Source organism: Lontra canadensis, unplaced genomic scaffold, assembly GCF_010015895.1.
Source record: "Lontra canadensis isolate GAN:19392208 unplaced genomic scaffold, GSC_riverotter_1.0 scaffold22, whole genome shotgun sequence".
In the NCBI taxonomy this organism is placed as follows: domain Eukaryota; kingdom Metazoa; phylum Chordata; class Mammalia; order Carnivora; family Mustelidae; genus Lontra; species Lontra canadensis.
In genome coordinates, this window is record NW_022631016.1 from 4,737,546 (window position 1) to 4,754,327 (window position 16,782).

The 16,782-nt window shown below is 49.8% G+C and overlaps 1 protein-coding gene across 1 annotated transcript; it reads left to right on the top strand.

Moving 5' to 3' along the window:
- Positions 1-534: 534 nt before the first annotated feature.
- SRD5A1 (steroid 5 alpha-reductase 1) lies at positions 535-12,248 on the top strand. The gene is made up of 5 exons (XM_032861852.1): positions 535-662; positions 3,269-3,435; positions 4,409-4,510; positions 6,335-6,485; positions 12,120-12,248. Exons 2-5 carry the CDS (start codon positions 3,309-3,311, stop codon positions 12,184-12,186), a joined length of 447 nt encoding a protein of 148 aa, XP_032717743.1. The 5' UTR covers positions 535-662; positions 3,269-3,308; the 3' UTR covers positions 12,187-12,248.
- The last annotated feature ends 4,534 nt before the right edge of the window (positions 12,249-16,782 follow it).

Below are 16,782 nucleotides of genomic sequence, written 5' to 3' on the forward strand. Positions count from 1 at the left end.
TGGTGTTCCACGAGCTTCTATCCTCTGGACGTGTGTCTTTGCTGCAGGGAGTGAGCTCACTGTTGGCAGATGGCCCTCCTTGCTGGGTGTAACAGGAGGCGGCCCCCAGGAACTTCCAGTGGTTGTAGCCTTCTTTTCCTTTCTTTTGTAAAATTCTAGAACTGGATTCTGTTTAAATTCTTGCTTTGCCCTGACTGTTGCTTTCCTGCAAGTGGGGGACAACATCACAAGAACTGCTTGTCTGGTAACGCCGACCTCTAGCCTAGTCTTGCGACACAGCCACAGAGACCTTGCATCCCAGAGTGCTGAGCCACCTGCCAGGTTGGAGAGTGAGCTACACCCCACTGGGTCTGCAGAGCACACGGAGCCCGCTTTCCCCGTCTTCACAGGACGGGTGTGCACTGGTGAGAGAACAAAGTGACGTGCACTCAGAATGCTGCTTGCCGCGGATGTGTGCACACCGCACAGGGACGTGGACACATTAGACCGCCGCACCACGCACCGTGTCACTCCTGCGCAGCTCAGCCCCAGAATGGACCCAAATGAGTGAGCGGGGCCGTGTCACAGCGCTACTCTATTTGTGGACGCGGACATTTGCACTTCGTGTGATTCCCATGCGTCCTGCAATATCCTTTTGATCGTGTCCCCTACTGTTTGAAAAGGTAAAAACTGTTCTTATTCTCAGGCTGTCCGATGTGGTACGATGTACAATTCCAGTGGTGAACTGGAACTGGGCCAGGGGCCGTGTTTGCTGACTCCCGATCAAGATGCCTTTGCCATCACGGGCACGGAAGGAACACTGGTGACAGATGAGGAGGGGGGCGTGACTACCACATGGGACAGGTTTGGGTTTCCCCTCGAGAAGCTGCCCGCCCCTGTTTGCCAGTTGTTCACAATTCAGCCCTGAACTTGAAACTGAATTGGAAGAAACGAATCAAAAGTTTGCTGGGCATGATTCTCATTTGGAAAGTCTACAACTTTTTTTTTTTTTGTACATTCTGGAGGGAAATGTCTACCATGTTTGCAGACTGGTTTGCTCAGTGTTGCTTCTAGAAGGCTTCCTTCATCTATGATGTAGACATTTGTGACATCTCGCCCAGACGTCTTCCCACACCACTGTCCTTCAGTAACGATTCTGTGTATTTCAAGCTTCCACGCTTTGTCCTTTCCCCTTCCTGACCTCGGGTCCCTATTACCCTGCGTTGAATTTACGTGGGTTTGTTCAGGTCCCCAGTTTCGGGCTCTGGGGAGCTGGGCACTCCGCACTTGCGCAGGCTTCTTTCTAACTGAGTCTAGCCTTCGTGCCTCCCACGGTTCTTTCCTCTCTTTTTTTCCCTAGTTCTTCAAACTTAGAATTCTAACACTTTGTCAGCTTTGTCCTGTGGTTTGCCCCCTGGAAAATTCCCTGAGACCGTAACTCCCAGGGAGGTTTTCTCTCAATTCCTCATCCTCTGGCCCTTTTCTGCTTTCCCCTGCCTAAAGAATCGTCCCTTGAGGTGACGCAGACAAGGGGCAGCTTCCTTGATGCTCAGGTAGAGCGTGAGAACTGATTGTTTGCTTCTGGCTCTCCTGCCAAGGAGCGGGATGGGGGTGGGGAACAAACACCATCACCATGATGCTGGATCGCAGCGAGTCAAATTTTCTGCTTGTTTCTAAAGGCTCCCCCACTGGTCCAAGACACAGTTACCCAGTCACCCAGATCCGCCTCTTGTGGTACAGACGTGCACAGTGGGCCTGTATCCCAGATGCCTGCTCACTGTCCCAGCTCTGCTCAGGCATGAGCCGTGTTCCCGCGAAGCAGAAATGTCTGCAATTCTCTGTTCATTTTGAGGTGCGTCTCGACACTGGTTTCCAGGCAAGCAACTAACCTCACTAATGACACACATTGGGGCCAGACGCATGCTTACATTCAGCTGGTGCTTTGCCCTAAACCCACATGAAGTCTGCTTTGGGGGAGCTGGCCTGGATAAGAGAGAACCTTGAAGACTGCATTTGATTGCAAGAATGTTCTTCCCATGACCTGAGTGAGCCTGTTGAAAGAGAATGCCTTGAGGACACGTAGCCAGCGTTAGGCTCTCACTACTGCTGCTAAGATCAGTTCTGTTTTTGCCCTTGAGTAGATGACCAGAATGGAAACAAAATGGAAACAAATAACAAGCTTTTATATTTTCCCTGTTTTAAGATATAACTTACAGAGGATGAAATGCACTCATTGTTAAGAATGTGGTTTGGTCAGTGTTGATGATTGCCTACAGCATATAATCATCACCACAATCAAGATACAGAACGGTTGCATCCCCTAAAATGTCCCCTATGCCATCACCCCGGACTTGGCCCAGCTAGTCCCCTCCCCCAACTCCAGCTGCAGCTTCTCTAGAACGTTAAAAGTCGCTTCAGTCACTTTCATTCATAGAGGGCTGTTCAAGTTGTCGATTTCCTTGTGGGTCAGTTTTGGTCACCTGTGTCTTAAGGCTTTTGTTCGTGTTGTCCAGCGGGTCACATTTATTGGCATGAAGTTGTAGATGGTGATTCCTTACTATCCCCTTAAGGTCCATAGGCTACGTAGTGATAGCCCTCTCTCAGCTTATCATGTACTGATTTTACAGAGGAAATTGAGAGTACGACGTCATGTACTCTTTTCTTCATAAGATCCACTTTCTTGTCCTTCTGTTTTCTCTCCCTAAACTTTCACTCGTGTGGTGGAACAGAAGAATGTGAGCCTTGAGATACCCGGTTTTACACCAAAGCTCAGCCACGCACTAGCTCTGTGACCGCGAGCAGATGGCTTCCCCACACTGAGTCCATCTCGTGCTCTGTCCTGCATGTGTCGTGGGGCGTCCTGTGCGGGTGTCTCCAGGTACCACAAGTGGGGTGTTGAGTGCTCAGCCAGCACAGCTGCCTTGCAGATGGATGGCATGCGGTGTCCCCCACGTCATGTTGCTCAGACGAGAGCGAGGGAGGATAATATTGAGAGCCTCTTGAAGCCTTTCGTTTTCTCTCCATGTGTGTCTCACATTTGATACAATTAGAATCCTGAGTTTATGCACTGTGGTGAACATTACTGAAACATGGTTAACTCTTTATCTAGAAATTCTGCTTTGAACAGAGTATATCAGTACGAGCATTACTGAGAATGATTTCTGAACAAGGAAACAAGATTAAAACCCCAAGACTTGAAACAGAATGGCAGAAATGAGATTCCTTATCATTGATCTATGTGTTATTTAAATGTGTTTCCGTTTCGTGTTTCCGTTTCATGTTTCCTCAGGTCCTTGATTTTCCCGTTCCTGATCCGAGGCGGAAAGCCCATGCCCTTGTACACGTTTGCATTGGCCTTCATGTTCTGTGGCTACAATGGCTACTTGCAAAGCAGATACCTGAGCCAGTACGCCGTGTATGCTGACGACTGGGTCACAGATCCCCGATTTCTAGTAGGTGAGTGTCCCCCTAAGGATGTACTCCGTTGTTCTCATCAGAACCTGGGTTTTCATGTCCCCGCAGTTCCTGGTTAGAAAGCCCATGCTCCTCGAGAGAGAGAGGAGGCGGTGCTGGTCCACGACCTCGTGGCAGCAGGCCGAGCACCAGAGGGAGAGGCACATGGCCCCAGCAGCAGCATATGATGCACATGCCTGCCATCACCCCCGACTTGGCCCAGAAAGCATGAATACCTGTTCCTGAAGCAGGCCTCAGAGTAGCAACAGGTTCTGGCAGAGCGGACGACAGAGGGAGACTGAGGAGCTCTCAGTAACCATGTAATCTAAGACCGTCATTAAGCTCCCACTGTTCCTAATGGAAAATGAGAAAAGTCCAACTGGGTCACCTTCCAACAAGGCCGTTAGAGTTTCCTGATTATGCTAACTTGCAGAAGCTATTAGGTCTTGTGAAGTTTTTGATTTTTTAAAATCTTTATTATTTTTGAGTTCTAACTAAAGCCTTATAAGTTCTGAGGAAAAATGAAAATAAAACATCAGTAGTCAAAAATATATGCAAGAGTGTAAAAAAAAAAAAACCCTCGAGGCTCCTGGTGATGAGGAAGTTTCTTCTGAGTTTCAGAGAGTCCCGTGGCTCTTTGGCTCTTGGTTTAGTGCTTCCTGGAAAGGAGCCTGGGCCAAGTCTTAAGTCCTACTTCCGAGCACACCAGTCATCCCGTCAGAACATTTGGAGCAGACTAGTTGATTTACTGGTATTATTAGAAAAACAAAGCCCTCTTTTGCAGACCTGAGTGCAGCACTTACGTCTCTAAGGAAAGCATTATATTTATTACAATGATCTTCACTATCAGTTGGGGTGACCTGGCTCCTTAGTAACGATAATTGGGCGGATTGGGGTCATCCCATTCATTCCGGCTTGGGCCTGGGGGTTTCCTGGTTTATGGACTCAATGCTGCTCTCTATTGCCTTTTCTGTAGGATTCTGCCTGTGGTTAATAGGCATGCTGGTAAACATCCATTCAGACCACATCCTGAGGCATCTCCGGAGACCAGGGGAGACTGGGTATAAGATACCGAGGGGTATGTACTGAAAACAGGAGACTTGATGCCAGACTGTCGGCAGGACACCTTGCTCTTTCAGTTTTATCCGATCCAATAACTAATATCTAGTCACAGCCACAAATTTTCGATGTGAGTCACAATTACGATAGCAATCACTGTGGTTATTGTTTTCTTAGAATGACAGAAGAGCTGATTCTGGCTAACCGAGTGGCTAATAAGCAAAAAGGAAACTAGTTGTATCTGTTTGGAAAGAGAATACGAGGAACAACTTATGGTTTACCAGGGGTGCCCAATACCTCATTTCTGGCCATAGCAGGAATAGACGACTGGTACTCTGTCTGAAAACAGTTAAAAATGTTGGATACATGTTGTTGTTTTTATCTTTTAAAATGCATCTGTGTGATGTCCAGAAATGAAGTCAGTCATCAGAGAGCAAGGGCTGGGTGAATGCTTGAGTCCAGGACCCAACTCGTAAGAGTCCGTAACCGCTAGCTGCCCTCATTGCCTCAGCTTTGTAGCCCAAATGTTTGCCAACCGTGGACAGTCCGAAAACCTCAAGTCACGAGTTAGGATCCGTGTGGTCCTAGGGAGGGGGTGCCCTCCTGCATCCAGTCCGCACAAACCCAGATCCCCAAAGAGACCTGTCTTCAACTCTAGCCTCTGAGAGCCTAGCAGGCCACACGCCACAAAATAAGAGCCACAAAACCCACGAGGACATATGGTGCCTTGAGTGAGAGCTAATTAAACTTGGGAAATTTTAGATCTTAGAGTTAATAGAAACAGATCATGAAGTGAATATCTAGTTGTTTAAATAATTAAAAGGGATGAAATTATGAAAAAAAGAGTAACATACCATAGAAAGAACTAAATAGATACAAGATAGAAAGCAAGGGAGATCCTCAAACTAAAAAAAAAAAAAAAATTTAAGACTCAGTGGGTAGAACTAAAACATCAGTGGAACAGGAAATCACAGGGCCGGGCTTGGATTGGAATCCTTATCTTCCTGGGAACCCTACAAGGGGAAAACACAACACGACAAGCAAAGGACGGGAAAAAGCCTACAAATCTCAGGTTGTTTAAACTGTGGCTCTAAGGTGGTCCTTGGAGTGCGCCCCTCTGCTCTCCAGCCTCAGAGCCTTTGCTGCCTGGAGACCCCAACACCAACCCAAACCTCACCTACCAGCGAGGCCCCTTCCAGCCACGGCCGCGACCAGCCCTCCCTCCGCCCATAGCCCGACTTCTGGGCCCTCCCACATGCTCTGCTCCACAGCACTCCCCACCACGTGCTGGGCTCCGTGCTTTCCTCGCGGGCTGCATCGGGGTTTAGCGTTCCAGAAGGGGACATGGTGTTGTCCACAGTGCACTCCCAGTGCCTAGAGCAGGGCCTCACCTGTCGTGTGGACTTGAAGGATCTGTGAAAATGGATGACTGAATGAATGAATCTGCCCTTGAAAATTACTATTTTCTTCCAATTTGGGTCTAGGCCTCTGTGCAGGTCCGTCTGATTAAGCTAGTCCTTCACTGTTCCTCTGTGGTCTCCGTCCCTACTTAGGTTCCATCTGTGGGATTCACTGATTAGTCAAGTGACATAGTAAAGTACACGAAAATTGTAGCATTTTATATTCAGATGAACGGTACGTAGTTACTGCCAGAAATCGTAAGACGAAATGGTAGAACTAGTACCGTTGGGTGTGTTTCATTGGTCACAGTTCTGGACCAGTCGTGTTTCCCAGGGCTGAGCTGGTGCTCTCCAAGTAGGCGCCCACGGCTGTCGTCGGTCAGTGCTTCCCTGGGCGGGCGTCGTCTGTGGGAAACGCATCCCTTGCCTGTGTCTCCTTGCAGGAGGCTTGTTTGAGTACGTGACGGCAGCCAACTACTTCGGGGAGGTGGTGGAGTGGAGCGGCTACGGCCTGGCCAGCTGGTCCGTCCAGGGCGGGGCCTTTGCGCTCTTCACCGCCTGCGTCCTCGTCACCCGGGCCCAGCAGCATCACCAGTAAGTTCGCGAACACTGTCCGCATGCTGGCTCTGTGCTCTGACCGTACCATAACCATTCTCAGGTTCCGTTCTCGAAACGTTCACATTTGTTGGAACTGCCGGATCGCAGGGTACACCGGGCATTAGCTAACCGAGTCCACAACCACGCAGACGTCCAGAGAAGACCCTGCTCTGAGAACCGCCGGGCGCACGTCAGCGTTGCCCTTGGCTGCGCCCGAGTCTGAGCCCCTTCAGACGTTTGCGGCTGGAGCCCAAGGTCCCGTGAAGCTTTGGGCAGGGGTCTCGTGGTCTGGCCAGGAGCACGCCGTCGGCAGGATGTCGAGTGCCCACAGCTGGGCCCGGAGGCGCACGCCGAGTGCGGAAGAAGCCCGGCTGGGCCCTCACGCAGCCCCTGCACATGAGCGCCCCACAGCCCTGCAGACCTGCGGTCACTGTCTGGACTCCCAGGCTGTGAGCACCGTCGAAATCGCATTGTTTCCCAAGGCGAGGGGCCCCGGCCTGTGTCAGATCCTCCAAACAGCCTGTGATCTCGAAGACCAGGACAAACTCATAAAAACCAATCCAAGGCTGTCAAAGCTGAAGCGAACCTAGGGTAGCGCCCTCCCAGTCCGACACATGAAGGGACTGAGGCTCAGGGAACAAAGTCCCAGCTTTTCAGATGGGAGAGGTCTCGGGCCATCCCCCGAGGCCACAGCAATGATGGAAACCGGGCAGGCGGCTCACGCCAGTGCCCATGGGGATCATTTGTGTCCCCTGAGCTAGAAAGGGCGCTGCCCCCCTTCCCTGGCTGCATTGCCCCAAACACATTTCGTGAAGCTCTCCGATGCCGCCCATACTCTCAGAGGCACACATAGACACAGAGCATCGTCTGACTCCACGGCGCCTGCCATCTCTTGAAATGGGGCAGAGAGAAGCCCCCAGAAGGATAGACTGATGTCATGGCATCGTGGGATGCACGCAGACTTTTCAGAATCAGAATTCCTAGGTTTCTTTCTGGGCTCACCATGTATTTTAAGATGCAGAGGATTATTACCAGAGACACTGCGGAAAACGGGCAGAGCTGGAAGGTCCTTAGCTAGGTTTTGTAGATCATATGCCGAAAGCCCGAGATTATTGAGATCATAGGAGAAGAACCCTCCAGCGCTCCATGCTTTGAGGTGCCCCACTCTGCTCCAGACAGTGGGGGATCTGAGAGCTGAGACCTGTCCCTATGCCGGAGCTGCAGAGGGGGACAGAGGTAAGGAAAGCTCACACCAAGAAAGGCTCAGGAAACAAGTTACAGCGTCGAAGGTGACAGGAAATGAAACGATTTGCTATGATGGGTTGAATTGGGTTCTCCCCCCACCCCCCAAAAAAGATGTTGCAGTCTTGACCCTGCAAATGTGACCTTATTTGGCAATAGGGGTCATCGCCATCGCAGATATAATTAGTTAGGGAGGTCACGCTAGAGTAAGCAAGCCTCTGAGCCAGCAGGCCTGGTGACTTTCTTAGGAGAGAAACTGCACACGTGCACACAAGGACGAGAAGACCACGTACAGACGGCCGTGTTAAGTGCGGAGGCAGACCGTGTGGTGATGCTGCCACACACCCCCGAGGCTGCCAGCAGCTGAGAGAGACAGAGAAGGAGCCTCGCTGAGAGCTTAGGAGGCAGCACGGTCAGGCATCTGACCCCCGGAACTGGGAGAGAATAAATTCCTGCCTCTTTGGAAGCCCCTAGCGTGTGGGCCTTTGTTGCAGAAGCCCCAGGAAGCCAAGACATGGCCTTTGAGCCACCCAGAATCCGCTGGGCTGTAAGGAAAGACAAAGGCAACATGTGTGAGTTCTGGACCCCTGCGTTTCCTCCTGCCAGATGACGCCACGCCAGCCTGTCCCCAGAGCTCATGCTGCTGCAGGATGCGTCTGCCCAGGTGGGAACCAAGCCTTTTGGAGAAAAAAGTAACAGTGACAGCAATACCAGTGAATCTTGGTCCAGCCCAGCAGTCCTATGTTCCTGGGGACCCCTCCTGCCCCCATTCCTCCCTTCCATCCACCCTTCCCTCCTCCTCCCCAGGCAGGACCTCCCCACCAAGACTGCCTTCCCATCGCTCACATCGCCTCTGAGGAACAAGCTACTCTTGTGTGTTAGTTCCGTGAGGGAGTAGGAAGCGGATGTTGGCTGGTTTCTAGTAATGGAGAAATGAGACGGTACTGGTAGCTGAGAAGTTGGATCACAGGAAGATTGAACAAGAGCCGAGTTGGTGGTAAAGACGCTTCCTCAAATGAGCATGGGAAACTCTCTCTTGACATTTGAGTAGGAGATATTCAAATTTCTAATGGAAAATATTAATATTCTATCATTTGAACAGGAAATAGAAATAATTTCATTTTGAAATTTGAATTTGAATGAACGTCTCTATTAATAAAAACCCAAAGGTATTCTTTGCAGAAAGCTTCACGAGTTGAAAGGATTCTTTTTCATTCATTTGCTATTTATACTGATGTCACTGCAAAACCAATTTTAATTGCCAGAAATTTAATGAATTCAGCTTAGTGGAAGTATGTTTGGAAATGTTGATTTACCAGCTGAGGACAAAGGAAAAGCTATCTTTTTTTTTTAACTAATCCCACAAATCCAGCTGATTACAGAAAACAATCCATGGGGCTATTCCTAGCCCTCTTTTTGGTGTATTATGATGTTCTCAAACCAGTGTTTTATTACACCCAGTTTATTTCCATAATCGGATGTGAAATGTTTAAATTCGTAGAGAATTATACTGACCATGAAGCGCTAGGTCGGAAACATTGGGTCAGCTGTGCCAAGTTGCTAACAGATACAGTGGTTTGAGGGCAAAATGTCAAGGAATAGGAAAGAGGAATGTTTTCAGACTGTTCTCTCCACTGCCAGCCTCAAGCCGCGCTCACATAAGGGAGCTGCCCTGGCTTAGACGCGCTCCTGCGGCGCCTGGCCAAGGGGTCGTCTGAGCCCAGGTGCGTGCTAGTCCACACCAGGGTCCTGCAGGTGAGGCCAGCCTTCGGGGACAGCCTTGGAGGAGGGGCTCTGTCGAAATAAAAAATAGTGTGTAATGTCACTTAGAAAACTGAAGTCCGTGTGTCTTTGGGATGCAATGACAGATGGCGTCGGGACCTAGACAGATAAAGACCCACCAGAATGAGTCTGTGAAGGACGTCCTTGTTCCCACAGCAGAGCGCGAGGTCTGTGAGAGCTTGGAAGGAACGAGACTCGCGGGAGAGGAGCACAGGGCACTGACCCCGCTCGTGGGCCGGAAAGACCACTGGTGCTTGGAAGAAGAATTCCAAGAACTGTGTCTGATTCAGCCTAAACCACATGCGATGACATGGGCAGCCTTCAGTGACGGGTTGCCTTAGTTTCGACCTCAGTTCGGGCTCCACGTGATAAAATCAAGACAAAAAAATCCGTATCCAGCTCTGGTCAGTGTCGCATAAGTGACAGCTTTGATTCTAGGGATAGAACACGTGAGAAAAATATGCTGCCTGCCCTATTAAAAATGTGTGTGTGTGTATATATAATATACATACACATATTTATAAATTTCGAGATATGATTTCTCGAGCTGGATCGACAAACGTCATGATGTACATGAATGAGAAAAGTAGTTTAATCATTTTAGCAAAGTTAGTTTTATTCCTATAGAATGGTGTCTATGAAATGAATCGAATGTATTTGGCAAACCTCTGTATTGGGTGAGAACATTTCGATCTGATAAACATCATGAGGGGCCAGCCGTGCTGCCCTGTGCTGCTTCTGACCATCCCAGAGGGGTGTGTGGGCATCACCGGCCCGGTCTTGCTGGTCTGAAGGTGTCACTGGCTTCCAGGCTGGTGCCCGGTCTCCGAGAAACCTGCTTGTGGTCCAGGTCCTCAGTGCCAGCAGGCTGAGTGCCTTCCGGTGGCTGTAACAGAAACACTGTAGATGGGGGGTGGCTGGCAGAAGTCTGAGGTCAGGGGCCAGTGTGGTGGAGCTCCAGTGACAGCCCCTGCTGGCTGTACAGTCCAGTCCCCTCCTGCACTTCCCTCAGCGATGAAGGGCCATGGAGCTCTGGGGGATCAGGACACAGATCCCATTCCTGAAGGCTTCACCCCATGACCCAATCCCCTCTCAGAGGCTCCACCTCCTAGCACCGCCTCCTCAGGCATCAAGTTCTTAGCCTAGGAATCTGGGGCGGTTACGCAGGGGGAACACTAGGGCCAGCCTTCAAGAACTTTCTGTGAGCAGAGAGGAGCTGAGTATGGCACTGGCCAATCTGCTCCACGCTGCTGACACAGCAGCCACCTCAACGGGGGCGCTCCGGTGTCTGGGCTCCTCACAGTCTGGAAGAGAACAGCCCCGTGTCGGAAGTGATGCTTGCTCCCGAGGCCCGCAGCCCAGCTTCAGAGCGCGTGGCCCCCCCAAGGGCACAGGACAGCATATGCCCTCCCCAGGGGCTCAGGACAGCGCGTGGCCTCCCTGGGGGCACAGGACAGCGTGTGGCCTCCCCGGGGACGCAGGACAGCGTGTGGCCTCCCCGGGGACGCAGGACAGCGCGTGGCCTCCCTGGGGGCACAGGACAGCATGTGGCCCCCCCAAGGGCACAGGACAGCATATGCCCTCCCCAGGGGCTCAGGACAGCGCGTGGCCTCCCTGGGGGCACAGGACAGCGTGTGGCCTCCCCGGGGACGCAGGACAGCATATGCCCTCCCCGGGGGCTCAGGACAGCGCGTGGCCTCCCTGGGGGCACAGGACAGCACGTGCCCTCCCCGGGGGCTCAGGACAGCACGTGGCCTCCCCAGGGGCTCAGGACAGCGCGTGGCCTCCCCGGGGATGCAGGACAGCCTGTGGCCCCCCGGGGGACAGGACAGCGTGTGGGTTCTCTGGAGGCTCAGGACAGGGCAGTGTGCGGAGGCACCCGCGGCCGGCTGAGGGGCTGCAGTTCCCCATCGGGTCCGCCAGCGCAGGGTGAAACATGGCAGAAACCAACACATTTTGTCAATTCCCTGTCAGGTTGCCTTCATGATGCGTTTCTGCCATGTGAGCTCATAGTCGCTTCCCATCATGATGCTTCATCTGTTTATCTTTTGTGATGACGGAAACTCCTTGTTTCTGGCAATTTCTCCATCTTGTCAGGTCATTGTAAGTGTTCACTCCATCCACGTAGCTACCTCCCTCCCTAGCTAGCCTCTACCCCAAAACAAATAGAGGGGACTTGTCATTTATATCAAAGTGGAAAATGCGTGTTTGTTCTGAATGCCGGGCCCTGCTGCATCTTCCCAGATTTGTCTGAGAGCCCCTGGCACGCACCCAGGTGACTGTTCCACAGACCGGGGGCTGGAGCCATAGCTCTCCTGGGGACTGCGGACAACCAGAAAACATCCAGAAGAAGACCTTCGAGACACTCCTCCTGAGTGAATTAAATGGGTTTCTTCCTATGAATCATGCTTTAGAATAAAATATATTTAGTTATTCATTATAGAGACAAAATCAAACTACATATCTGAAATGCCACAGTTTTTAGTGTTACTCCTAAAAATCTCCGTATTCCTGCATAATGAAGTGTTGTCCGTTTTGTCAGCATCTAAATGTTTAAGCAGCAAAATTATTTCTTTTTCTTACTGTTCCTTTTTTGTCTTATTTTAGGTGGTATCTTGAGAAATTTGAAGATTATCCAAAGTTCAGAAAAATTATAATCCCATTTTTGTTTTAAGTCCATTGTCCATGGAATGATCTTTGACTTGAAGCATTTCATGATTATATAAATGAATTATGTCTCTGTCGTTTTCCTGCTACTGGATCTTTTTCAAGAATTGCTGTAGGAATTATTCCCTGTGAGTCTATAAGCTACCTAATAACAGACTAATCAGACTGAAATGCAGGTTGACAGACTGGGCTGCATACCGAGTGGAGAATCCAGTACTCTGGGTCATCCCAGCGGACCCTTTATCTGCTTTTGGAGCCTCCTGTTGACTACGTACAGCTAAGTGTGCGTAAGACCAGAATGACAAGCCGTATCTGGTGGCCTCTGTGGGCTGAAACCCATCACTGCCCCTCATACAACCCATTCCAGCCATCAATTCAAGGCCAAAGGCGACGTTGCTCCCTCCCCTGATAAAGGCAGGACTGCCTCTCTGGTTCCTCTCATCCCGCTGGGTCAGAGAGGCTGGGGCACCCACGGTGGGTCACAGACCCAGGGAAATGCCTGGGCCCTCACTGTGCGTGCTGTTGGGCAGGGAACTTGGGGCAGAGAAAAAGACATAGGAGACCTGGCTGATGCCTGGACAAAAGGCATCTGGCACTTTCTACAGCCTGGCACCCCAGCTGACTGCACTGCAGGGCATGGTGCCAGCTGTGCTCGTAAGGGGTAGGCCGCTCTGTCCTCTACTCAGATGACTTCTTAGAGGCCCCGTGATTATGTTCCTCCTTATGCTGATTGCCAGGGGCATCAGTAGTCTGTGGTCTAAGATGTTTTTTTTTTCCTTCTGCGTAGAATGAGGATGTTATAAGGCACTCTTTTTAAAGTGCCCTCAATATTACAAAACAGTACCTTGAAACAGAATTTCTTACTCTACATGTACTTGAAAGGCCCATGGAGATAAATGGCAGTGATGATATTTACTGCCCATTGCCGGAAAGAAACCTCCTAGAAGACACTCTGTGAAGCTCTGATGGCCCGACGGTGGTGTCCTCCAGGCCCGGGACAGCGGTGCTGGGGTGGCCACCTCCACAGAGCAAGAAACCGCGGGAGCAGGGAAAGGAGTGGGCTGTTCACTCTGGCCCGCTGACACTGTTTGCTGGTTGTGGGAGTGGGTGTCCCGAGCACCCAGAGGGCTGGGCCCCCGCACCCTCTCCTGGCTGGCCTTCCCAACCAGGGTCGGTGTCCTCACGAGGTTTTACGTAGAAGCCGTGTTCTCAGGGTTTGTGATTTTGAGAGTCTCTCGTGGCTTCAGAATTCACAGAAAACTTGCCCGATGCTACTGTGCTTCATTTTCACTGGAAAGAGCACATTTTTGAAGAGAAACTTTGTTATTAAAAGAACACCATTCCTTTTTCTGACCATTTTCCAATTACTTGAAAACACGAAGCAATAAGTATTCTGGATCTCCTCAGGACCACAAAATGCTGAGCACATCAGGATTGATCGGGGCCGCCGGGTTCCGGAAGGTGCCCGGGGCGGGAGCGGGATGCTGGTCTGAGAGCTGGGGAGCTTCCGTGAGTGTTCCTTCTTCATGTGAGCTGCCCGGGGCACTGGACCTCTGCCTTCACTCAGGATTTGATGCATCCTTCCTGGTTTCGCCAGCCCGCCCTGGGTCCACAATTAATAGGAAGGTTCCCTGTTCTATCTTGGTTCCCTGCCCTCCATTTCCTAAAAACTGTAACTTACTAAACTGTCATCAATTACTGTGTTAATTACAACAAGAAGATTAATAAAATTATATAAAGTCCAGTCATTTTGTCTTCAGTATGACTCCAGTGTATCCACACGGCTGCACTCTAGAAGTTCAGACGAGAACAGCATCTTGAGCCCTGAAACCTGCTTTCCACTAATGTTAACAATTTCGCAGCATCATGTACTCCCAGGCCTTGGCAGAGCTGTGCAACGAACAGTTTCCGTGTGAATCCGTGCACTTCCAGGAAGGTCATTCCTAGGTGTTGGATGTTTTGTTCATCGTGAGCATCCCCATATACATTCTGTAACTAGGATAAGTCAGAGCTATCCACGGTTGCATATTTGCCCCATCCAGCCATGCTGTTGGAGGTATTTTATGAGTTCCAGCGATTTTCTTTGGTTACTCCCAGTTCCCTTGCTTTGCAGTCATGTTGTTTGCAGACATGTCACGTTCTTGTTTGGGAGTATTTGAAGCTGTTGCTTTTGTTGTCTGCTTCTTACAGTAGCAGGACATTTGAAGACAATACTGAATAAAAGCAGGGATTATCAGGATTCACGTGTGATTTTAACAGGAATGCTTTTCTTTGAGATAACTATTTGGAGCATTCTTTTATTTTCTTGCACACTTATTGGCCTGTTTTCTTCTTTAGCCAATGGGATCATTTCTTTGCTTAAAGAATCCGTGGGCTTTCTTTTGAGATTTGCACAGGTACTCCGTAGATCAGAAATGAGGAGGAGGGCTTGCCAGCAGGTGTGAGAGGGCAGGACCTGGGAACACGTCCACTTGGACACTGATCTGGTGGGTGGTTTTCTTCATTAGTCAATCTCCGTTTATCTTGTTTTACTCTAACCTAATTTGTGTTATGGTGATTTCCCCTGTATCTTCTAACTTCGTATCTGCTTTTCTCTTGTGTTCTTGGAGATCTTGTCATTGGGCTCGTGACCGCTTAGGTGAGTGCCTCGTTCAGCTGCTTTCCCTGCGCTGTCTTCAGCCTTTAAGCCTGTGTGTTGCAAAGTGACACCAACCACGTTTTCCTAGAGTTGGGATCCTCAAGGGTCTCCTGCTATACTTCCTAGGTTTACGTGGATCTCAGTGTTTCTAGGAAATGTTTATTGGAAATGGTGCTTTTCTTTTTCTTTTCAGTCATTTGGGAGATTTCATTGAAAGGCTTTTTTCTTTTTTTTTTAAACCATTTTTTTTTTAATATTTATTTATTTGAGAGAGACACAGTGAGAGAGAGCATGAGCGAGGAGAAGGTCAGAGAGAGAAGCAGACTCCCCGTGGAGCTGGGAGCCCGATGCGGGACTCCATCCCGGGACTCCGGGGTCATGACCTGAGCCGAAGGCAGTCGTCCAACCAACTGAGCCACCCAGGCATCCCGAAAGGCTTTTTTCTTTTTCACACTTGTGGATGTGGTGGAGATTGTTTGCTATGACGTCTCTCCTTTTGCAGCCTCAAGCCTTTCATAGTGAGAATAAGGCCATTCTCTGTAGCTGATGCTGTTTACTCTGTAGTTTGTTCATTCAGGAATATTGATCATATTGTTAAAATTCTCTGCAACCTTATTTTTCTTCTGTGTCAGATTTTCCTTGTATTTCTAGAGTTGGTTTTTTTTTTTTGCTTTGTGTTTTTTTTTTTATTTAAATCCAATTAGCCTACATAGAGTACATCATTAGTTTCAGCAGTAGTGTTCAGTAATTCCTCAGTTGTGTGAAACACCCAGTGCTTTGTGTTTTGATGCGGGCATTCTGCAAAACTCTCTGGCTCTCCCTGCTAACAGCGTAAGGTGATCTTCCTGCTGAATGCTGCTTGCCTGGGATCCAGCTCTCATGTGGGAACTACCACTCTGCTGCTCTTATTGGCAGTTCATCCAGCATTTCCTGGCCCTTCCAAGCCTTCAGATGTCATTTGTGTGGTTATCTATAACAACATGATAAGCAGACTTTGCCATTGAATATGTTGGCTCAAATTCTCTCACTAACTGCTATACTGAGATGCCGTTTATCATATTTTCTGTTTTTATTATTTGTTTGCAACTTCCTTTCTTTTTTACACTTTCTACAATGATTTAGAAAGGTATTTTCTTAAAAAAAAAAAGCCACATTAGGAATGATTTTTATGTTTTTTAGAAGTACACTTAAAAGTCCCCAATTCATTATGATGAACTACCCCTCCTGATCCCCACCGGCTGGAATCACTGTGAGGGAACTGAAGGGCACAGGGCTGGCACTGATCAGGCGGGGAGGGGGCTGTGGCGACAGCGGCCCACAGTGTGCCCTGGGGAAATGGCCAGTCCTAATGCCAGGGCTGACGGAAGAGGGAGGTGCCTCGCACAGCAAGGTGAAAGCCAACTGGACTTCCTCAGAGCAGACAACAGCGCCCCCTCCACTCAAGCACCCCACCAACAGCCCAGAAAACCCAGAAGCTATGTACACACCCGCTTCTGGGAAACACACAGTGGGAGCCGGGTCCTTTCATAAATAAAAATGAGCTATTTGAGAAGAACCAAAGTTGGCATCCCAGAAAGAAACATTCCCCACATTGGGTTCCTGGGGAGCCACCGGTGTAGGAGCTGGTCCCCTTCTGCCTCATGTCGCACCAGGGCCCAGGCAGGCAGGGTCTCCTCAGGTACAGGTTTCTACCCAGCTTTCCTGGAGCCTTTTCAAATACGGGACTGACGACCAAGGACCACCAGGTAGTGAAGTCTACGTCATGAAAGGAAAGCATAGGCCCCTGGAAAAACATCACTCCCGAAGCAAAAGGGAAATATTTTAGGAAAAAAATAGAGGAGCTTGGGCATCGGTGGGTGCGTAGGCAGAGCATCACGTGCCCCAGAACGGGCCTCCACAATGTGCAGGAACCGACCCTCGTAAGACGGACGAATTGCATCCAAATACATAAGGAACTCTCAAATT

Bases quoted from the DNA above. Each gene is read 5' to 3' on its own strand.
- SRD5A1 (XM_032861852.1), top strand. From the start codon at position 3,309: ATGCCCTTGTACACGTTTGCATTGGCCTTCATGTTCTGTGGCTACAAT. The intron at 3,436-4,408 runs GTGAGTGTCCCC...CCTTTTCTGTAG, and splicing joins AGATCCCCGATTTCTAGTAG to GATTCTGCCTGTGGTTAATA. The intron at 4,511-6,334 runs GTATGTACTGAA...GTCTCCTTGCAG, and splicing joins TGGGTATAAGATACCGAGGG to GAGGCTTGTTTGAGTACGTG.